The 23,042-nt window shown below is 43.2% G+C and overlaps 1 protein-coding gene across 1 annotated transcript in view; it reads left to right on the top strand.

Annotated features, from left to right (window-relative positions):
* Window positions 1-23,042, top strand: part of LARGE1 (LARGE xylosyl- and glucuronyltransferase 1) — a 491,216-nt gene that overhangs the window by 375,485 nt on the left and 92,689 nt on the right. Inside the window, exon 7 of the mRNA XM_075343800.1 lies at window positions 15,442-15,546. Coding sequence (XP_075199915.1) covers window positions 15,442-15,546 — 105 coding nt within the window. The remainder of the gene's footprint in view (window positions 1-15,441; window positions 15,547-23,042) is intronic.

Genomic DNA, 23,042 nt, shown 5'->3' with positions numbered 1-23,042 from the left:
GGAAATGTTGTACTTCACGTACGTGAGAATTTTTTTTTCTGTAATGGAGGTAAAATAAATTGTTATCTTCTTGAATGCAAATAGTAATTGGAGGTTCTTCTATAACTATTTTATTATAAAGACATTTAAAGGTCAGAGAACAGATTTTAACAATGTTTATTCATAAGTGATACTGACATTTTACGAGGACATTTCAAAAATACAAGACAGACCTCAGTATACAGGAATGAAAGGATAAAGTGAGCACCACTCCAATTTTTTCCCTCGTTACCTCGTTGTTGCATCGTTTTTGAGATCAGGTCGATGCAATAAGTACTTGAATTTTCTTGTTCTATCATACTGTAATAGATTCTATTTAGTTTGCATAATTAGGTTCCTCAGGGGCTGTCCTTACATAAATCAGTTTCTCAGGGGTTGTCCTTGCATAATTTTGTTCCTCAAGGGTTATTCTTACATAGTTCTGTTCCTTGGGGGCTGTCCTTACATAGTTGTGTTCCTGAGAGGTTGTCCTTGAATAATTGTATTATTCGGGGTTGTTCTTTCATAATTCTGTTCCTCAGGGATTGTCCTTACATAATTCTGTTCCTCAAGAGTTATCCTTGCATGATTCTGTTCTTTAGGGGTTGCTCAAGGGTTATTGTTGCATAATTCTGTTCCCCATGGGTTGTCCTTACATAATTGTGTTCCTCAGAGGTTTTCCTTGCATAATTGTATTCTTCTGAGGTTGTCCTTACATAATTCTGTTCCTCAAGGGTTCTTCTTACATAGTTCTGTTCATTAGGGGCTGTCCTTACATAATTCTGGTGCTTAAGGGTTGTTGTTGTTGTTGCATAATTCTGGTCCCCATGGCTTATCCTTACATAATTTTGTTCCTCAGGGGTTGTCCTTACATAGTTGTGTTCCTGAGAGGTTGTCCTTGAATAATTGTATTATTCTGGGGTTGTTCTTTCATAATTCTGTTCCTCAAGAGTTATCCTTGCATCCTTCTGTTCTTTAGGGGTTAGCCTTACATAATTTTGTTCTTTGGGGGTTGTCCTTACAGAATTATTTTTCTCCGTAGTTGTCCTTCCTTAATTTTGTTCCTAAGGTGTTGTCCTTGTATAATTCTGTTCCTCAAGGGTTCTCCTTGCATAGTTCTGTGGGGATTTTCCTTACATAATTCTGTTCCTCAGTGGTTGTTCTTACATAATTCTGTTCCTCAGTGGTGTTCTTGCATAATTCTGTTCATCAGATGTTGCCCTTACAGAATTCTGTTCCTCAAGTGTTGTTCTTGCATAATTCCGTTCTTCACGGGTTATCCTTACAGAATTTTGTTCCTCAGGGATTTTCCTTACATAATTCTGATCCTCAGGGGTTGTCCATACGTACTTCTGTTCTTCAGGGTTTGTCCTTACATAGTTTTATTCCTCAGGGATTATCCTTGCATAATTATGTTCCTCAGGGATTGTCCTTGCATAATTCTGTTCCTCAGGGGTTGTCCATACGTACTTCTGTTCCTCAGGGATTGACCTTGCATAGTTATGTTCCTCAGTGATTGTCCTTACATAATTCTGTTCCTCAGGGGTTGTCCATACGTGCTTCTGTTCTTCAGGGATTGTCCTTACATAGTTTTATTCCTCAGGGATTATCCTTGCATAATTATGTTCCTCAGGGATTGTCCTTGCATAATTCTGTTCCTTAGGGGTTGTCCATACGTACTTCTGTTTCTCAGGGATTGTCCTTGCATAGTTATGTTCCTCAGGTGTTATCCTTACATACTTTTGTTCCTCAGGGGTTGTCCATACGTACTTCTGTTCCTCAGTGATTGCCTTGCATAATTATGTTCCTCAGGGATTGTCCTTGCATAATTCTGTTCCTCAGGGGTTGTCCATACGTACTTCTGTTCCTCAGGGATTGACCTTGCATAGTTATGTTCCTCAGTGATTGTCCTTACATAATTCTGTTCCTCAGGGGTTGTCCATACATGCTTCTGTTCTTCAGGGATTGTCCTTACATAGTTTTATTCCTCAGGGATTATCCTTTCATAATTATGTTCCTCAGGGATTGTCCTTGCATAATTCTGTTCCTTAGGGGTTGTCAATACGTACTTCTGTTTCTCAGGGATTGTCCTTGCATAGTTATGTTCCTCAGGTGTTATCCTTACATACTTTTGTTCCTCAGGGGTTGTCCATACGTACTTCTGTTCCTCAGTGATTGCCTTGCATAATTATGTTCCTCAGGGATTGTCCTTGCATAGTTATGTTCCTCAGTGATTGTCCTTACATAATTCTGTTCCTCGGGGGTTGTTCTTTCATGATTCTGATCCTCAGGGGTGGTCCTTACCTTATTTTAAACTCCACTCGTTCCTGTACTGGATGTCCACTTGTTTCTGGCAACCTGTGTAAAGGAGCCATAAAAAGATAACATATCTGATGGCAATATAGGTGGCAGTAATGACACTGAGCGTATCCGGTTACTGCTGCGGAGTTACACTTTAATATTTGCTTTAATTTATACATCCGCTTATTAAATTGCGATTATAGAAATGTCGCCGCGTCCATTGCTCTTCCTAATCTAGCAGTATCCTGATATTTGTGTTATTACTCGTATTACACATTATCTCGCTTTTACCTGAAAAAAAAAAATAAAAATCTCCAGAGTTTGGAGCGTGAAGTTTTTCATGGATAATAGGATAAAATCCCCAGTAATGGCGTACAATGCTCCGCCGTTTTATTATCAATTTAACACATCTGAACAAATTACACAGAGCCGGCGGCTTTTCATATAAAATTATAGATCAGCGCCGGCTTCCTGTCATTTCTGTAAGAGCTTGCGATTGTTGGAGCCCGCGCACGCTTTGTTGTTCGCGTACAATGCGTGTGATCACAAATTATTGGTGCAGAACCGATGCAAATGCGGAGAGAACAATAGGTAGTGCGCAGGCATTTAACCCTGTGGGTACGGATCGTCAGGTATTCCGGATTACTGGACAGATGGGGAGATGCAATGTGGACTTTTATAGAGGATGTGTCACCTTTTGTAGCATCTCATGTGACTGTGTAAAGTTTGTGTAGAGTCAAGGGGGCGGGGCTTATGTAATTTGGCTCCTCCTTTTATGACAGCGCTTAAAGAGGGAGTCTGCTAATTTTCAAGGTAACCATTTGTCAGCCAATTCCTGCCTCCCCAACTCCTATTCACTAGGATCTCAAGTTCAGAATTTTCCATGATATAATGTTTAGGATCTCAAGCTGAGGGTCTCCCATGGTGGAATGTCTAGGATCTTAAGTTCAGGGACTCCCATAGTGGAATGTCTACAATCTCAAGTTCAGGGTCTCTCATGGTGGAATGTCTAAGATCTCAAGCTGAGGGTTTTCCATGGGAGAATGTCTAGGATCTCAAGCTGAGGGTTTCCCATGCTAGAATGTCTGGGATCTCAAGTTCAGGGTCTTCCATGGTAGAATGACTAGAATCTCAAATTCAGGGTTTCCCATGGTAGAATGTCAGCATCTCAAGTTCTGTGTCTCCCATGATAGAATGTCTAGGATCTTAAGTTCAGGGACTCCCATAGTGGAATGTCTACAATCTCAAGTTCAGGGTCTCTCATGGTGGAATGTATAGGATCTCAAGCTGAGGGTTTCCCATTGGAGAATGTCTAGGATCTCAAGCTGAGGGTCTCCCATGCTAGAATGTCTAGGAACTCAAGTGCAGGGTCTTCCATGGTAAAATGTCTAGGGTCTTAAGTTCAGGGATTCCCATGGTAGAATGTCTAGGATCTCAAGTTCAGGGTCTCTCAAACTTGTCAAATGTCTAGGATGTCAAGTTCAGGGTCTCCCATGGTATAATGTCTAGGATCTCAAATTCAGGTCTCCCATGTGGAACGTCTGGGATCTAAAGTTCAAGGCCTCCCATGGTAGAATGTCTAGGATCTCAAGTTCAGGGTCTCCCATAGTGAAATGTCTAGGATTTCAAGTTCAGGGTCTCCCATAGTGAAATGTCTAGGATTTCAAGTTCAGGGTCTCCCATGGTAGAATGTCTAGGATCTCTTGTTGAGAGTCTACCTACCATGGTGGAATGTCTAGGATCTCAAGTTCAGGGTCTCCCATGGTAGAGTGTCTAGAATGGGGTCTCCCTTCATAGAATGTCTAGGGTCTCAAGTTCAGGGTCTCCCATGGTAGTAGAATTTCTAAGGTTTCGAGTTCAGGGACTCCCATGTAAAATGTCTAGGATCTCAAGTTCAGGGACCCATGGTAGACTGTCTAGGATCTCAATTTCAGGGTCTCCCATGGTAGACTGTCTAGGATCTCAAGTTCAGGGTCTCCCATTGTGGAATGTCTAGGATCTCAAGTTCAGGGTCTCCCATTGTGGAATGTCTAGGATCTCAAGTTCAGGGTCTCCCATTGTGGAATGTCTAGGATCTCAAGTTCAGGGTCTCCCATTGTGGAATGTCTAGGATCTCAAGTTCAGGGTCTCCCATTGTGGAATGTCTAGGATCTCAAGTTCAGGGTTTCCCATAGGAGAATGTCTAGGATCTCAAGTTCAGGGTCTCCCATTGTGGAATGTCTAGGATCTCAAGTTCAGGGTCTCCCATGGTAGAATGTCTAGGATCTCAAGTCCAGGGTTTCCCATAGGAGAATGTCTAGGATCTCAAGTTCAGGGTCTCCGAATGTAGAATGTCTAGGATGTCAAGTTCAGGGTCTTCTATGGTGGAATGTCTATGATCTCAAGTTCAGGGTCTCCCATGGTAGACTGTCTAGGATCTCAAGTTCAGGGTCTCCCATTGTGGAATGTCTAGGGTCTCAAGTTCAGGGTTTCCCATGGTAGACTGTCTAGGATCTCAAGTTCAGGGTTTCCCATAGGAAAATGTCTAGGATCTCAAGTTCAGGGTCTCCCATTGTGGAATGTCTAGGATCTCAAGTTCAGGGTCTCCCATGGTAGAATGTCTTGGATCTCAAGTTCAGGGTCTCCCATTGTGGAATGTCTTGGATCTCAAGTTCAGGGTTTCCCATGGTAGACTGTCTAGGATCTCAATTTCAGGGTCTCCAATGGTAGACTGTCTAGAATATCAAGTTTGGGGTCTCCCTTCATAGAATGTCTAGGATCTCAAGTTCAGGATCTCCCATGATAGAATGTCTAGGATCTCAAGTTCAGGGTCTCCAATGGTAGACTGTCTAGGATTTCAAGTTCAGGGTCTCCAATGGTAGACTGTCTAGGATCTCCAGTTCAGAGCCTCCCATTGTGGAATGTCTTGGATCTCAAATTCAGGGTCTCCCATGGTAGAATTTCTAGGATCTCAAGTTCAGGGTTTCCCATAGGAGAATGTCTAGGATCTCCAGTTCAGGGTTTCCCATAGGAGAATGTCTTGGATCTCAAATTCAGGGTCTCCCATGGTAGAATTTCTAGGATTTCAAGTTCAGGGTTTCCCATAGGAGAATGTCTAGGATCTCAAGTTCAGGGTCTCCGAAGGTAGAATGTCTAGGATCTTAAGTTCAGGGTCTTCTATGGTGGAATGTCTACGATCTCAAATTCAGGGTCTCCCATGGTAGAATTTCTAGGATCTCAAGTTCAGGGTCTCCCATGGTAGACTGTCTAGGATCTCAAGTTCAGGGTCTCCCATAGGAGAATGTCTAGGATCTCAAGTTTTGGTTCTGCCATGGTAGAATGTCTGAGATCTAAAGTTCTGGGTCTCTTTGAACTGGATGAATAATTGTATAAATGAGAGTGGCCAAAGCTTGAGTCCATATCATCCCTGTAGGAGTCCAGCTCCGCCCGTCATACAATGTTTGACATTTTTCAAAAGTGTAAAATCTCAAGTTCAGAAGATAACAGGCTGATACCGATCCACCCGTCAATGATCATCCATTGCTTCATTCTGGCGGTATTTTTTTGTTCTGTATAATGGCAGTTTTTTTTATCACCGAGCTTTCCAGTAAAAGGACAAGGGCTCTTTAAGAAGCTTCTGACTTCTGTTATTACCGAGATATAAAGTCCATAGATCTCTGGCGCTTTAAGTCTAGTATGTGACCCCCCATGAAGCTGCAGGGCATGACCTGAACTTCCAGCGCATCCCTCGCTCTGAAATCCAGTCGCCTCCTGGACTTTGTTGAGTCCTTTGATGTACAACACACATAATGGAGACGATGAGATCGTGTGCACGGTGTGGCGGTGTAGTTCAATAGCACAGTGGGAAAAAAATAAGTGCGAGGGCGTTATATGGGGAGAGGCGTAAATCAGTCATACCAACAGATGCTAATGTCTGTGGAGGTTCTTCTCACTGCAGATATGTGCCGTAGGGGGCAGGTGTACTTACCGTAAAGATAGGTCACCTGAAAAGGCTGATAACTGGGAACAGTACAGGATATATCATATATAGTAGTGTATATATAATATTACTCTAATCAGATGAACACATATTGTATTCCTTACTGCAGTCACATCCAGAGCTGCGCTCCAAAATTCTTCCAGTAAGTTCTGTGCAGAAGGACACAGCCATCCAAATGCCAATACACATTGAACAATGGAATATCCGTGTGACTGGCGCTCTGTGTAATGTTTCTGTTAAACTTCGCAGTCCCTATTTTACCCTGTCCCAAATAAAGGGGCGGCGCTCAGTAAAAAATCACACCCAAAAGGAGGCAATCTTGGGGCAGGGCTTAAAGGGTTATTCCCATCATCATATTTTTTTTCTAGAAATGGACATTATCAGATAGGTCTTGTTAAAAAAAACACTTTTGCAATTTACTGTTTGGTAAAATTTGCAGCCGTTCTTCAGATATTAACACTTTTGTTTACAGTTTGTTGCCTAGGAAACCAACCTATCTAGCTTTTAAGTGGTGTGTTGAAGCTAACCAGGAGTAGGAGGTAACACTGCGCTCCAGTGATCCTGACCAGCTTCAATACAGGGCACCAGAAAAGAGCTTGTAAGTACTGCACATGCTCTGCTGTTTAGACGGTGGTGGTCGGACTCCTAGGCAACAGAGTGTAAACAAAATAAAAGTGTTAATATCTCAAGAACGGCTGAAAATTGTATTAAAGGGTAAATTGCAAAAATGCTTCAAATTACAAGATATATCCAACCATACCAATTTATGAAAATTGGAAATACCCCTTTAAATGTCCTGATTTGGGTGGTTTAAGTGTGGGAATGTATGGACTGGAGGTTTCCTAAAACTTTCTTGACAGATGATTTTGGATGATTTCTAATGAGCCATGTTTTTGTACATCTTTTGGTCTGTAGAGGATGGCGGTATCTGGCAGTGGCCTACTACACTCAACCCCACTGCCAGAAACACCACCTGGACAGTCACTTTTGGGAGTGGCTTTTATACACCCACCCCCTTCCTTCCCTCTTAATTATCCATGCAAAAATCAGTACCATTGGCAAATATGTGCTAAAAATGTAGCACTGGGGCCCATGAATTTAAGTTGCATTTCTGCCAAAGTGGGAGGATCATGAAAAGTCTGTGCAGCTTGAAGAGGCAGTCTATTGTACAGCAAAGGGAAGTTCCTATGATGATAATGAACATCAAGCTACTCATACGTAAATGTGGGAACGCAGACAGGAAGATAGGTGGTGGCTAGGCATTGGGGCTAAGGATTTTCAAGGTTGTTCCTCTGTCAAGGTGGGAGGAACATGAAACAAGTCTGTGCAGCTTGGAGAGGCAGTCTGATGTACAGAAAAGATAAGTACTTGTGATGGTAACAAAAATATGCAAATGGTGGGAACGCAGAATGGAAGATATGTAGTGGCTGAGGATTTTCAAGGTTGTGCTTCTGTCAAGGTGGAAGAACATGAAACAAGTCTGTGCAGCTTGGAGAGGCAGTCTGATGTACAGAAAAGATAAGTACTTGTGATGGTAACAAAAATATGCAAATGGTGGGAACGCAGAATGGAAGATATGTAGTGGCTGAGGATTTTCAAGGTTGTGCTTCTGTCAAGGTGGAAGAACATGAAACAAGTCTGTGCAGCTTGGAGAGGTAGTCTAATGTATGGTAGAGAACTTCCTGTAATGGCAATGCAAATGGTGGGAACTCAGACAGGAAGATGTGTGGTGGCTAGGCATTGGGGCTAAGGATTTTCAAGGTTGGGCCTCTGTGAGAGTGGAAGGTGCATGAAACAAGTCTGTGCAGCTTGGAGAGGCAGAATAATGTACGGCAAAGAGAACTTCATGTGATGACAACACAAATGGTGGGAATGAAGACAGGGAGATGTGTGGTGACTAGGCATTGGGGCTAAAGATATTCAAGTTGAGCCTCTGTGAGATTGGAAGGTGCATGAAACAAGTCTGTGTAGTTTAAAGAAGTAGTCTGTTTATGGCAAAGAGAACTTCCTATGGTGGCAAGTCAGACAGGAAGATGTGTGGTGGCTAGGCATTGGGGCTCAAGATTTTCAAGGTTGAGCCTCTGTGAGTGTGAGAGGAACATGAAACAAGTCTGTGCAGTTTGGAAAGGCAGTCTGATGTACAGCAAACAGAACTTCTTGTGATCATAACAAAAATGTGCAAATGGTGGCAACGCAGAATGGAAGATATGTGGCTGGTAGGCATTGGGGCTAAGGACTTTCAAAGTTGAGCCTCTGTAAGAGTGGGAGGAACATGAAACAAGTCTGTGAATCTTGGAGAGGCAGTCTATTGTATAGCAAATAAACTTGCTGAGAATACAGCAGCGGAAATGGATATTGACTGCAGATTACAACAGGTATAATTCGGAGAAGAATCTGTATTGGGATGTAGTAATAAGCGGACAGTGTGCGCAGATATTACAGCGGCGTCTCGCCTGCCAGTGATACAGCAGAATCAGTAAATGCCCGGCTCATGGCCCGGGCCGTGTAAATAAGACATCTCCGTCCATTGCATTATAAACCCTGGACAAGGAGACGGAGCAGTGAAGGTCAGAGACAAAGTCAGACAAAGAGGATGACATTGAGGGCGACAGGCAGCGGAGATGAGAATAACTCGTCCCAACAATGCCGGGAACTGACGCCACTGAGCGGAGCCGCGGAGCGTCCCGGGCATCGTCTGTCCTCGTTACTGTAATGGCCTCGGACATCACTGAGCACGTGCAGCGCCTCGCCACAACCGGTAACAAAAGTGACAGGCAAGGAGGACACTACCGGCTGCACCGGTGTGCTCATCACCAGTCACTGCAGTAATGACCCCGGATCTGCTCATCACCAGTCACTGCGGTAATGACCCCGGATGTGCACATCACCAGTCACTGCAGTAATGACCCCGGATGTGCACATCACCAGTCACTGCAGTAATGACCCCGGATGTGCTCATCACCAGTCACTGCAGTAATGACCCCGGATGTGCTCATCACCAGTCACTGCAGTAATGATGACCCCGGATGTGCTCATCACCAGCCACTGCGGTAATGACCCCGGATGTGCACATCACCAGTCACTGCAGTAATGATGACCCCGGATGTGCTCATCACCAGCCACTGCGGTAATGACCCCGGATGTGCACATCACCAGCCACTGCAGTAATGATGACCCCGGATGTGCACATCACCAGTCACTGCGGTAATGACCCCGGATGTGCACATCACCAGTCACTGCAGTAATGACCCCGGATGTGCACATCACCAGTCACTGCAGTAATGATGACCCCGGATGTGCACATCACCAGTCACTGCGGTAATGACCCCGGATGTGCACATCACCAGTCACTGCAGTAATGACCCCGGATGTGCTCATCACCAGTCACTGCGGTAATGACCCCGGATGTGCACATCACCAGTCACTGCAGTAATGACCCCGGATGTGCTCATCACCAGACACTGCGGTAATAACCCCGGATGTGCACATCACCAGTCACTGCAGTAATGACCCCGGATGTGCACATCACCAGACACTGCGGTAATAACCCCGGATGTGCACATCACCAGACACTGCGGTAATGACCCCGGATGTGCACATCACCAGTCACTGCGGTAATGACCCCGGATGTGCACATCACCAGCCACTGCAGTAATGACCCCGGATGTGCACATCACCAGCCACTGCAGTAATGACCCCGGATGTGCTCATCACCAGCCACTGCAGTAATGACCCCGGATGTGCACATCACCAGTCACTGCGGTAATGACCTCGGATGTGCTCATCACCAGACACTGCGGTAATGACTGCGGTAATGACCCCGGATGTGCACATCACCAGCCACTGCAGTAATGACCTCGGATGTGCACATCACCAGCCACTGCAGTAATGACCTCGGATGTGCACATCACTAGTCACTGCGGTAATGACCTCGGATGTGCACATCATAAGTCACTGCGGTAATGACCCCGGATGTGCTCATCACCAGTCACTGCAGTAATGACCCCGGATGTGCTCATCACCAGCCACTGCATTAATGACCTCGGATGTGCTCATCACCAGACACTGCAGTAATGACCTCGGATGTGCACATCACCAGTCACTGCAGTAATGACCCCGGATGTGCACATCACCAGTCACTGCGGTAATGACCCCAGATGTGCACATCACCAGTCACTGCAGTAATGACCCCGGATGTGCACATCACCAGCCACTGCGGTAATGACCCCGGATGTGCTCATCACAAGTCACTGCAGTAAAGACCCCGGATGTGCACATCACCAGTCACTGCAGTAATGACCCCGGATGTGCTCATCACCAGCCACTGCATTAATGACCTCGGATGTGCACATCACCAGTCACTGCGGTAATGACCTCGGATGTGCACATCACCAGTCACTGCAGTAATGATGACCCCGGATGTGCACATCACCAGTCACTGCGGTAATGACCCCGGATGTGCACATCACCAGTCACTGCGGTAATGACCCCGGATGTGCACATCACCAGACACTGCAGTAATGACCCCGGATGTGCACATCACCAGTCACTGCGGTAATGACCCCAGATGTGCACATCACCAGACACTGCAGTAATGACCCCGGATGTGCACATCACCAGCCACTGCGGTAATGACCCCGGATGTGCTCATCACAAGTCACTGCAGTAAAGACCCCGGATGTGCACATCACCAGTCACTGCAGTAATGACCCCGGATGTGCTCATCACCAGTCACTGCAGTAATGACCCCGGATGTGCACATCACCAGTCACTGCGGTAATGACCCCGGATGTGCACATCACCAGTCACTGCAGTAAAGACCCCGGATGTGCTCATCACCAGTCACTGCAGTAAAGAACCCGGATGTGCACATCACCAGTCACTGCAGTAATGACCCCGGATGTGCTCATCACCAGTCACTGCAGTAAAGACCCCGGATGTGCACATCACCAGTCACTGCGGTAATGATGACCCCAGATGTGCACATCACCAGTCACTGCAGTAATGACCCCGGATGTGCACATCACCAGTCACTGCGGTAATGATGACCCCAGATGTGCACATCACCAGTCACTGCGGTAATGACCCCGGATGTGCTCATCACCAGTCACTGCGGTAATGACCCCGGATGTGCACATCACCAGTCACTGCAGTAATGACCCCGGATGTGCTCATCACCAGTCACTGCAGTAATGACCCCAGATGTGCTCATCACCAGTCACTGCGGTAATGACCTCGGATGTGCACATCATAAGTCACTGCGGTAATGACCCCGGATGTGCTCATCACCAGTCACTGCAGTAATGACCCCGGATGTGCACATCACCAGACACTGCAGTAATGACCCCGGATGTGCTCATCACCAGTCACTGCAGTAATGACCCCGGATGTGCTCATCACCAGTCACTGCAGTAATGACCCCAGATGTGCTCATCACCAGTCACTGCGGTAATGACCTCGGATGTGCACATCATAAGTCACTGCGGTAATGACCCCGGATGTGCTCATCACCAGTCACTGCAGTAATGACCCCGGATGTGCACATCACCAGTCACTGCGGTAATGACCCCGGATGTGCAAATCACCAGTCACTGCAGTAATGACCCCGGATGTGCTCATCACCAGTCACTGCAGTAATGACCCCAGATGTGCTCATCACCAGTCACTGCGGTAATGACCTCGGATGTGCACATCATAAGTCACTGCGGTAATGACCCCGGATGTGCTCATCACCAGTCACTGCAGTAATGACCCCGGATGTGCACATCACCAGACACTGCAGTAATGACCCCGGATGTGCTCATCACCAGTCACTGCAGTAATGACCCCGGATGTGCTCATCACCAGTCACTGCAATAATGACCCCGGATGTGCTCATCACCAGTCACTGCAGTAATGACCCCGGATGTGCTCATCACCAGTCACTGCGGTAATGATGACCCCGGATGTGCACATCACCAGTCACTACGGTAATGACCCCGGATGTGCTCATCACCAGTCACTGCAATAATGACCCCGGATGTGCACATCACCAGTCACTGCAGTAATGATGACCCCGGATGTGCACATCACCAGTCACTGCAGTAATGACCCCGGATGTGCACATCACCAGTCACTGCGGTAATGACCTCGGATGTGCACATCACCAGTCACTGCAGTAATGACCCCGGATGTGCTCATCACCAGTCACTGCGGTAATGACCCCGGATGTGCACATCACCAGTCACTGCGGTAATGACCTCGGATGTGCACATCACCAGTCACTGCGGTAATGACCCCGGATGTGCTCATCACCAGTCACTGCAATAATGATGACCCCGGATGTGCACATCACCAGTCACTGCAGTAATGACCCTGGATGTGCACATCACCAGTCACTGCGGTAATGACCTCGGATGTGCACATCACCAGTCACTGCGGTAATGACCCCAGATGTGCTCATCACCAGTCACTGCGGTAATGACCCCGGATGTGCACATCACCAGACACTGCGGTAATGACCCCGGATGTGCACATCACCAGACACTGCGGTAATGACCCCGGATGTGCACATCACCAGTTACTGCAGTAATGACCCCGGATGTGCTCATCACCAGTCACTGCAATAATGATGACCCCGGATGTGCACATCACCAGTCACTGCAGTAATGACCCCGGATGTGCACATCACCAGTCACTGCAGTAAAGACCCCGGATGTGCACATCACCAGTCACTGTGGTAATGACCTCGTATGTGCACATCACCAGTCACTGTGGTAATGACCTCGGATGTGCACATCACCAGTCACTGCAGTAATGACCCCGGATGTGCTCATCACCAGTCACTGCGGTAATGACCCCGGATGTGCACATCACCAGTCACTGCAGTAATGACCCCGGATGTGCTCATCACCAGCCACTGCGGTAATGACCCCGGATGTGCTCATCACCAGTCACTGCAGTAATGACCCCAGATGTGCTCATCACCAGTCACTGCAATAATGACCCCGGATGTGCACATCACCAGTCACTGCAGTAATGACCCCGGATGTGCACATCACCAGTCACTGCAGTAATGATGACCCCGGATGTGCACATCACCAGTCACTGCAGTAATGACCTCGGATGTGCACATCACCAGTCACTGCAGTAATGATGAGCCCGGATGTGCTCATCACCAGTCACTGCAATAATGATGACCCCGGATGTGCTCATCACCAGTCACTGCAATAATGATGACCCCGGATGTGCTCATCACCAGTCACTGCAATAATGATGACCTCGGATGTGCACATCACCAGTCACTGCAGTAATGACCTCGGATGTGCACATGACCAGTCACTGCAGTAATGATGACCCCGGATGTGCTCATCACCAGTCACTGCGGTAATGACCCTGGATGTGCACATCACCAGTCACTGCAGTAATGACCCCGGATGTGCTCATCACCAGTCACTGCAATAATGATGACCCCGGATGTGCACATCACCAGTCACTGCAGTAATGACCCCGGATGTGCACATCACCAGTCACTGCAGTAATGACCCCGGATGTGCACATCACCAGTCACTGCAGTAATGACCCTGGATGTGCACATCACCAGTCACTGCGGTAATGACCTCGGATGTGCACATCACCAGTCACTGCGGTAATGACCCCGGATGTGCTCATCACCAGTCACTGCGGTAATGACCCCGGATGTGCACATCACCAGTCACTGCAGTAATGATGACCCCGGATGTGCTCATCACCAGTCACTGCGGTAATGACCCCGGATGTGCACATCACCAGTCACTGCGGTAATGATCTCGGATGCGCACATCACCAGTCACTGCGGTAATGACCTCGGATGTGCTCATCACCAGTCACTGCAGTAATGACCCCGGATGTGCACATCACCAGTCACTGTAGTAATGACCCCGGATGTGCACATCACCAGTCACTGCAGTAATGACCCCGGATGTGCTCATCACCAGCTACTGCGGTAATGACCCCAGATGTGCTCATCACCAGTCACTGCAGTAATGATGACCCCGGATGTGCACATCACCAGTCACTGCGGTAATGACCTCGGATGTGCTCATCACCAGCCACTGCAGTAATGACCCCAGATGTGCACATCACCAGTCACTGCGGTAATGACCCCGGATGTGCACATCTCCAGCCACTGCGGTAATGACCCTGGATGTGCACATCACCAGTCACTGCAGTAATGACCCCAGATGTGCACATCACCAGTCACTGCAGTAATGACCCCAGATGTGCACATCACCAGTCACTGCGGTAATGACCCCGGATGGGCACATCACCAGTCACTGCGGTAATGACCCCGGATGTGCACATCACCAGCCACTGCAGTAATGACCCCGGATGTGCACATCACCAGTCACTGCGGTAATGACCCCGGATGTGCACATCACCAGTCACTGCAGTAATGACCCCGGATGTGCACATCACCAGTCACTGCGGTAATGACCCCAGATGTGCTCATCACCATTCACTGCTATAATGACCTCGGATTTGCTCATCACCAGTCACTGCAGTAATGACCCCGGATGTGCACATCACCAGTCACTGCGGTAATGACCCCGGATGTGCTTATCACCATTCACTGCGGTAATGACCCCGGATGTGCTCATCACCATTCACTGCGGTAATGACCCCGGATGTGCTCATCACCAGTCACTGCAGTAATGAACCCGGATGTGCTCATCACCAGTCACTGCAGTAATGACCCCGGATGTGCACATCACCAGTCACTGCGGTAATGAACCCGGATTTGCTCATCACCAGTCACTGCGGTAATGACCTCGGATTTGCTCATCACCAGTCACTGCGGTAATGACCTCGGATTTGCTCATCACCAGTCACTGCAGTAATGACATCTGACCCTGGGGTCTATAATAAGGCTCTGCACCTCCTAATCTTCTGCACTCCAGACATATGCGGGAAGCTCTGCATTGCTGGATAAGCTACCCAGTCTTCTGTAGTCTCCAGTAGAGGCGGCCATATTGGTTGGCCCTCAGTTATCTCAGAAATAAAAAACAACTTATTGCACACATGTACAGTAGGAGGCAGGGTGTACATCCTATATCTGCCTTATATTTGTGTCATCCGCCTCACAACCATAAATCATCAATTCTTATATTTTCTTCTTCCTTCAGGACAACAAGTTCTGGGGCTGGTCGAGAATCAGAGCGACTGGTACCTTGGAAATCTATGGAAAAACCATCGGCCATGGCCGGCACTGGGCAGAGGATACAACACAGGTACAATGTCTGCAGGGGACTGATCGGGAGGGAAGACCATGTAATGTATCCTGAGAGCAAGAATATAAATATAATACTGCCCCTATGTACCAGAATATAACTACTATAATACTGCCCCCTATATACAAGAATATAACTACTATAATACTGTCCCTATGTACAAGAATATAACTACTATAATACTGCTCCTATGTACAATAATATAACTACTATAATACTGCCCCTATATACAAGAATATAACTACTATAATACCGCCCCTATGTACAAGAATATACCTACTATAATACTGCTCCTATGTACAAGAATATAACTACTATAATACTGCCCCCTATGCACAAGACTATAACCATTATAATACTGCCCCTATGTACAAGAATATAACTACTATAATACTGTCCCCTATGTACAAGGATATAACTACTATAATACTGCCCCTATGTACAAGAATATAACTACTATAATACTGCCCCCTATATACAAGAATATAACTACTATAATACTACCTACTATGTGCAAGAATATAACTACTATAATACTGTCCCCTATGTACAAGAATATAACTACTATAACACTGCCCCTATGTACAAGAATATAACTACTATAATACTGTCCCTATGTACAAGAATATAACTACTATAATACTGTCCCCTATGTACAAGAATATAACTACTATAACACTGCCCCTATGTACAAGAATATAACTACTATAATACTGCCCCTATGTACAAGAATATAACTACTATAACACTGCCCCTATGTACAAGAATATAACTACTATAATACTGTCCCCTATGTACAAGAATATAACTACTATAATACTGCCCCCTATATACAAGAATATAACTACTACAATACTGCCCCCTATATACAAGAATATAACTACTATAATACTGCTCCTATGTACAAGAATATAACTACTATAATACTGCCCCTATGTACAAGAATATAACTACTATAATACTGCCCCTATGTACAGGAATATAACTACTATAATACTGCTCCTATATACAAGAATATAACTACTATAATACTGCCCCCATGTACAAGAATATAACTACTATAATACTGCCCCTATGTACAAGAATATATCTACTATAATACTGCCCCTATGTACAAGAATATAACTACTATAATACTGCCCCCATGTACAAGAATATAACTACTATAATACTGCCCCTATGTACAAGAATATAACTACTATAATACTGCCCCTATATACAAGAATATAACTACTATAATACTGCCCCCATGTACAAGAATATAACTACTATAATACTGCCCCTATGTTCAAGAATATATCTACTATAATACTGCCCCTATGTACAAGAATATAACTACTATAATACTGCCCCCATGTACAAGAATATAACTACTATAATACTGCCCCTATGTACAAGAATATAACTACTATAATACTGCCCCTATATACAAGAATATAACTACTATAATACTGCCCCTATGTACAAGAATATAACTACTATAATACTGCCCCTATATACAAGAATATAACTACTATAATACTGCCCCTATGTTCAAGAATATATCTACTATAATACTGCCCCTATGTACAAGAATATAACTACTATAATACTGCTCCTATGTACAAGAATATATCTACTATAATACTGCTCCTATGTACAAGAATATAACTACTATAATACTGCCCCTATGTACAAGAATATAACTACTATAATACTGCCCCTATGTTCAAGAATATATCTACTATAATACTGCCCCTATGTACAAGAATATAACTACTATAATACTGCTCCTATGTACAAGAATATATCTACTATAATACTGACTGCCACTATGTACAAGAATATATCTACTATAATACTGCCCCCATGTACAAGAATATAACTACTATAATACTGCCCCTATGTTCAAGAATATATCTACTATAATACTGCCCCTATGTACAAGAATATAACTACTATAATACTGCTCCTATGTACAAGAATATAACTATTATAATACTGCCCCTATTTACAAGAATATAACTACTATAATACTGCCCCTATGTACAAGAATATATCTACTATAATACTGCCCCTATGTACAAGAATATAACTACTATAATACTGCCCCTATGTACAAGAATATAACTACTATAATGCTGCCCCCATGTACAAGAATATAACTATTATAATACTGCCCCTATGTACAAGAATATATCTACTATAATACTGCCCCCATGTACAAGACTATAACCATTATAATACTGCCCCTATGTACAAGAATATAACTACTATAATACTGTCCCCTATGTACAAGAATATAACTACTATAATACTGCCCCTATGTACAAGAATATAACTACTATAATACTGCCCCCTATATACAAGAATATAACTACTATAATACTACCTACTATGTGCAAGAATATAACTACTATAATACTGTCCCCTATGTACAAGAATATAACTACTATAACACTGCCCCTATGTACAAGAATATAACTACTATAATACTGTCCCTATGTACAAGAATATAACTACTATAATACTGCCCCCTATGTACAAGAATATAACTACTATAATACTGCCCCTATGTACAAGAATATAACTACTATAATACTGCCCCCATGTACAAGAATATAACTACTATAATACTGCCCCTATGTACAAGAATATAACTACTATAATACTGCCCCTATATACAAGAATATAACTACTATAATACTGCCCCCATGTACAAGAATATAACTACTATAATACTGCCCCTATGTTCAAGAATATATCTACTATAATACTGCCCCTATGTACAAGAATATAACTACTATAATACTGCCCCCATGTACAAGAATATAACTACTATAATACTGCCCCTATGTACAAGAATATAACTACTATAATACTGCCCCTATATACAAGAATATAACTACTATAATACTGCCCCTATGTACAAGAATATAACTACTATAATACTGCCCCTATATACAAGAATATAACTACTATAATACTGCCCCTATGTTCAAGAATATATCTACTATAATACTGCCCCTATGTACAAGAATATAACTACTATAATACTGCTCCTATGTACAAGAATATATCTACTATAATACTGCTCCTATGTACAAGAATATAACTACTATAATACTGCCCCTATGTACAAGAATATAACTACTATAATACTGCCCCTATGTTCAAGAATATATCTACTATAATACTGCCCCTATGTACAAGAATATAACTACTATAATACTGCTCCTATGTACAAGAATATATCTACTATAATACTGACTGCCACTATGTACAAGAATATATCTACTATAATACTGCCCCCATGTACAAGAATATAACTACTATAATACTGCCCCTATGTTCAAGAATATATCTACTATAATACTGCCCCTATGTACAAGAATATAACTACTATAATACTGCTCCTATGTACAAGAATATAACTATTATAATACTGCCCCTATTTACAAGAATATAACTACTATAATACTGCCCCTATGTACAAGAATATATCTACTATAATACTGCCCCTATGTACAAGAATATAACTACTATAATACTGCCCCTATGTACAAGAATATAACTACTATAATGCTGCCCCCATGTACAAGAATATAACTATTATAATACTGCCCCTATGTACAAGAATATATCTACTATAATACTGCCCCCATGTACAAGAATATAACTACTATAATACTGCCCCTATGTTCAAGAATATATCTACTATAATACTGCCCCTATGTACAAGAATATAACTGCTGTAATACTGCCCCTATGTACAAGAATATATCTACTATAATACTGCCCCTATGTACAAGAATATAACTCCTATAATACTGCCCCTATGTACAAGAATATAACTGCTATAATGCTGCCCCCATGTACAAGAATATAACTACTATAATACTGCCCCTATGTACAAGAATATATCTACTATAATACTGCCCCATGTACAAGAATATAACTACTATAATACTGCCCCTATGTTCAAGAATATATCTACTATAATACTGCCCCCTATGTACAAGAATATAACTACTATAATACTGCCCCCATGTACAAGAATATATCTACTATAATACTGCCCCCATGTACAAGAATATAACTACTATAATACTGCCCCTATGTTCAAGAATATATCTACTATAATACTGCCCCTATGTACAAGAATATAACTGCTATAATGCTGCCCCCATGTACAAGAATATAACTACTATAATACTGCCCCTATGTACAAGAATATATCTACTATAATACTGCCCCCATGTACAAGAATATAACTACTATAATAGTGCCCCTATGTTCAAGAATATATCTACTATAATACTGCCCCTATGTACAAGAATATAACTACTATAATACTGCTCCTATGTACAAGAATATAACTGCTATAATGCTGCCCCCTATGTACAAGAATATAACTACTATAATACTGCCCCTATGTACAAGAATATAACTGCTATAATACTGCTCTCTATGTACAAGAATATAACTACTATAATACTGCTCCCTATGTACAAGAATATATCTACTATAATACTGCCTCTATGTACAAGAATATAACTACTATAATACTGCCCCTATGTACAAGAATATAACTACTATAATACTGCCCCCTATGTACAAGAATATAACTGCTATAATACTGCCCCCTATGTACAAGAATATAACTACTATAATACTGCCCCTATGTACAAGAATATAACTACTATAATACTGCCCCTATGTACAAGAATATAACTACTATAATACTGCCCCTATGTACAAGAATATAACTACTATAATACTGCCCCTATGTACAAGAATATAACTACTATAATACTGCCCCCTATGTACAAGAATATAACTACTATAATACTGCCCCTATGTACAAGAATATAACTACTATAATACTGCCCCTATGTACAAGAATATAACTACTATAATACTGCCCCCTCCTGATACACTTCATATTCTCTGTCCTCACCTGCTTTATTTCTTGTTTGTATTAGTTAATTACTTATTGACGTCGTCTCCGTTAGACTTTAGCACCGGCCACCAGTGATTTTTCAGGCTGCTGATCTGTCAGTGTGGCGTCCTGTGCTCTGCAGACAGTAGATAGATTTCTCTCACCTTCACTCTCCAAGTTGGGAAAAGCTCCTTAAAGCAATTTTTGCTCTGGAGGATGTGACTGCAGAATCATAAAGAGGGACGTGAGTCCTCTCTTACTGTACATTAAGGGGAGCCTGTAATTAGGTTCCCGCTGCCCTTATTGCGGTATGTTTTTCTCTGAAAATCACTTTGACTGATGCTTCTTGAAGATAACGGTTCAGTCTTAGCATACTTGATGTTTGCTGCGTGTAAAAATTGACAGAGACTGGGAAAAATAGAAAAGGCCCATTATAAGTGTCTGCATCATAGATAGCTAGTGAGTGGGGGTGAGGAACACTTCCTTTATTGATTACTATGTGTAAAAATTGACAGAGACTGGGAAAAATAGAAGAAGCCCAATAGAAGTATCTGCATCATAGATAGTTAGTAAGTGGGGGTGAGGAACATTTCCTTTATTGATTACTATGTGTAAAAATTGACAGAGACTGGGAAAAATAGAAGAAGCCCAATAGAAGTATCTGCATCATAGATAGTTAGTAAGTGGGGGTGAGGAACACTTCCTGGAATCACATAGGCGCGTGCACTAACCTCCAGCCTTAGTTGTAGCTGGTGTAGTTTGTCCGTGGTGAGATCAGCCCTCCTCAATGAGAGTACCACCATTAGAGGGAAGCGTGCCACAGCAGCACAGAGGACTATTTCTGAATGTGAAGACCATGTCCTCGAGAAGGGAACAGGAATGGCTACTATTGAGGTATCGCCAGTGCACTGTGTGCGGAGCTGTCCGTCCGGATACCGGCAGAGCGGAGAATATCTGATCGGTGGGGACGCCGAGTGTTGGACCCCTATCGAGCTCATATTGATGACCTGTCCTACATATCGGTCATTGATTCTGGAAATCCCCTTTAAATATGAGATGAATGTAGGAATGCTGTGCGCTGCACTAAGGTCCGCTCCACCTCTAGCTCCAGTGATTTCTGGCTATTTTAGCTCCTTGTGCCACTGGATTAATGAGATTAGTGTCGACCGGCAGCCATAACTGCTTCATGGCACTTGGCATTCAGAAGGCAGCGCCGGGCGGTATTTATAGACTCCACACATTTCATGTCACCGGGGTATCCGGGTTTTCTTTTCACACTGAGCGAGATGTCCGAGTAATTTTATTCATAGCTGGAAACCGCGTCGCTGCAGTGAAAGAGGCGCGCAGTATGCACAATGTAAAGATTATGCCATGTGGGATATTAAATCTTATTCTCTATCCTGCGACCATCGATCTGCTATAATACAGTCACTGCCAACACAGAAGAATCTACCGAGCGGAGGGGGTCAGCCGAAAAGATGTATGCATGCACATGGGGGCAGTAATATACCAGTTATATTATTGTACATAGGAGGCAGTATTATAGTAGTTATATTCTTGTACATAGGGGCAGTTATATTCTTGTACATAGAGGGCAGTATTATAGCAGTTATATTCTTGTACATAGAGGGCAGTATTATAGTAGTTATATTCTTGTACATAGGAACAGTATTATAGTAGTTATATTCTTGTACATAGGGGGCAGTATTATAGTAGTTATATTCTTGTACATAGAGGGCAGTACTATAGTAGTTATATTCTTGTACATAGGGGCAGTATTATAGTAGTTATATTCTTGTACATAGAGAGCAGTATTATAGTAGTTATATTCTTGTATATAGGGGCAGTATTATAGTAGTTATATTCTTGTACATAGGGAGCAGTATTATAGTAGTTATATTCTTGTACATAGAGGGCAGTATTATAGTAGTTATATTCTTGTACATAGGGAGCAGTATTATAGTAGTTATATTCTTGTACATAGGGGCAGTTATATTCTTGTACATAGAGGGCAGTATTATAGTAGTTATATTCTTGTACATAGGAGCAGTATTATAGTAGTTATATTCCTGTACATAGGAGGCAGTATTATAGTAGTTATATTCTTGTACATAGGAGCAGTATTATAGTAGTTATATTCTTGTACATAGAGGGCAGTATTATAGTAGTTATATTCTTGTACATAGGAGCAGTATTATAGTAGTTATATTCCTGTACATAGGGGGCAGTATTATAGTAGTTATATTCTTGTACATAGAGGGCAGTATTATAGTAGTTATATTCTTGTACATAGGGGCAGTATTATAGTAGTTATATTCTTGTACATAGAGGGCAGTATTATAGTAGTTATATTCCTGTACATAGGGGGCAGTATTATAGTAGTTATATTCTTGTACATAGGGAGCAGTATTATAGTAGTTATATTCTTGTACATAGGGAGCAGTATTATAGTAGTTATATTCTTGTACATAGAGGGCAGTATTATAGTAGTTATATTCTTGTACATAGGGAGCAGTATTATAGTAGTTATATTCTTGTACATAGGGGCAGTTATATTCTTGTACATAGAGGGCAG

Source organism: Anomaloglossus baeobatrachus, chromosome 4 (assembly GCF_048569485.1).
Source record: "Anomaloglossus baeobatrachus isolate aAnoBae1 chromosome 4, aAnoBae1.hap1, whole genome shotgun sequence".
Classification (NCBI taxonomy): domain Eukaryota; kingdom Metazoa; phylum Chordata; class Amphibia; order Anura; family Aromobatidae; genus Anomaloglossus; species Anomaloglossus baeobatrachus.
Note: the sequence above shows the minus strand (reverse complement) of the source record. Positions and strands in the feature narration are given on the sequence as shown.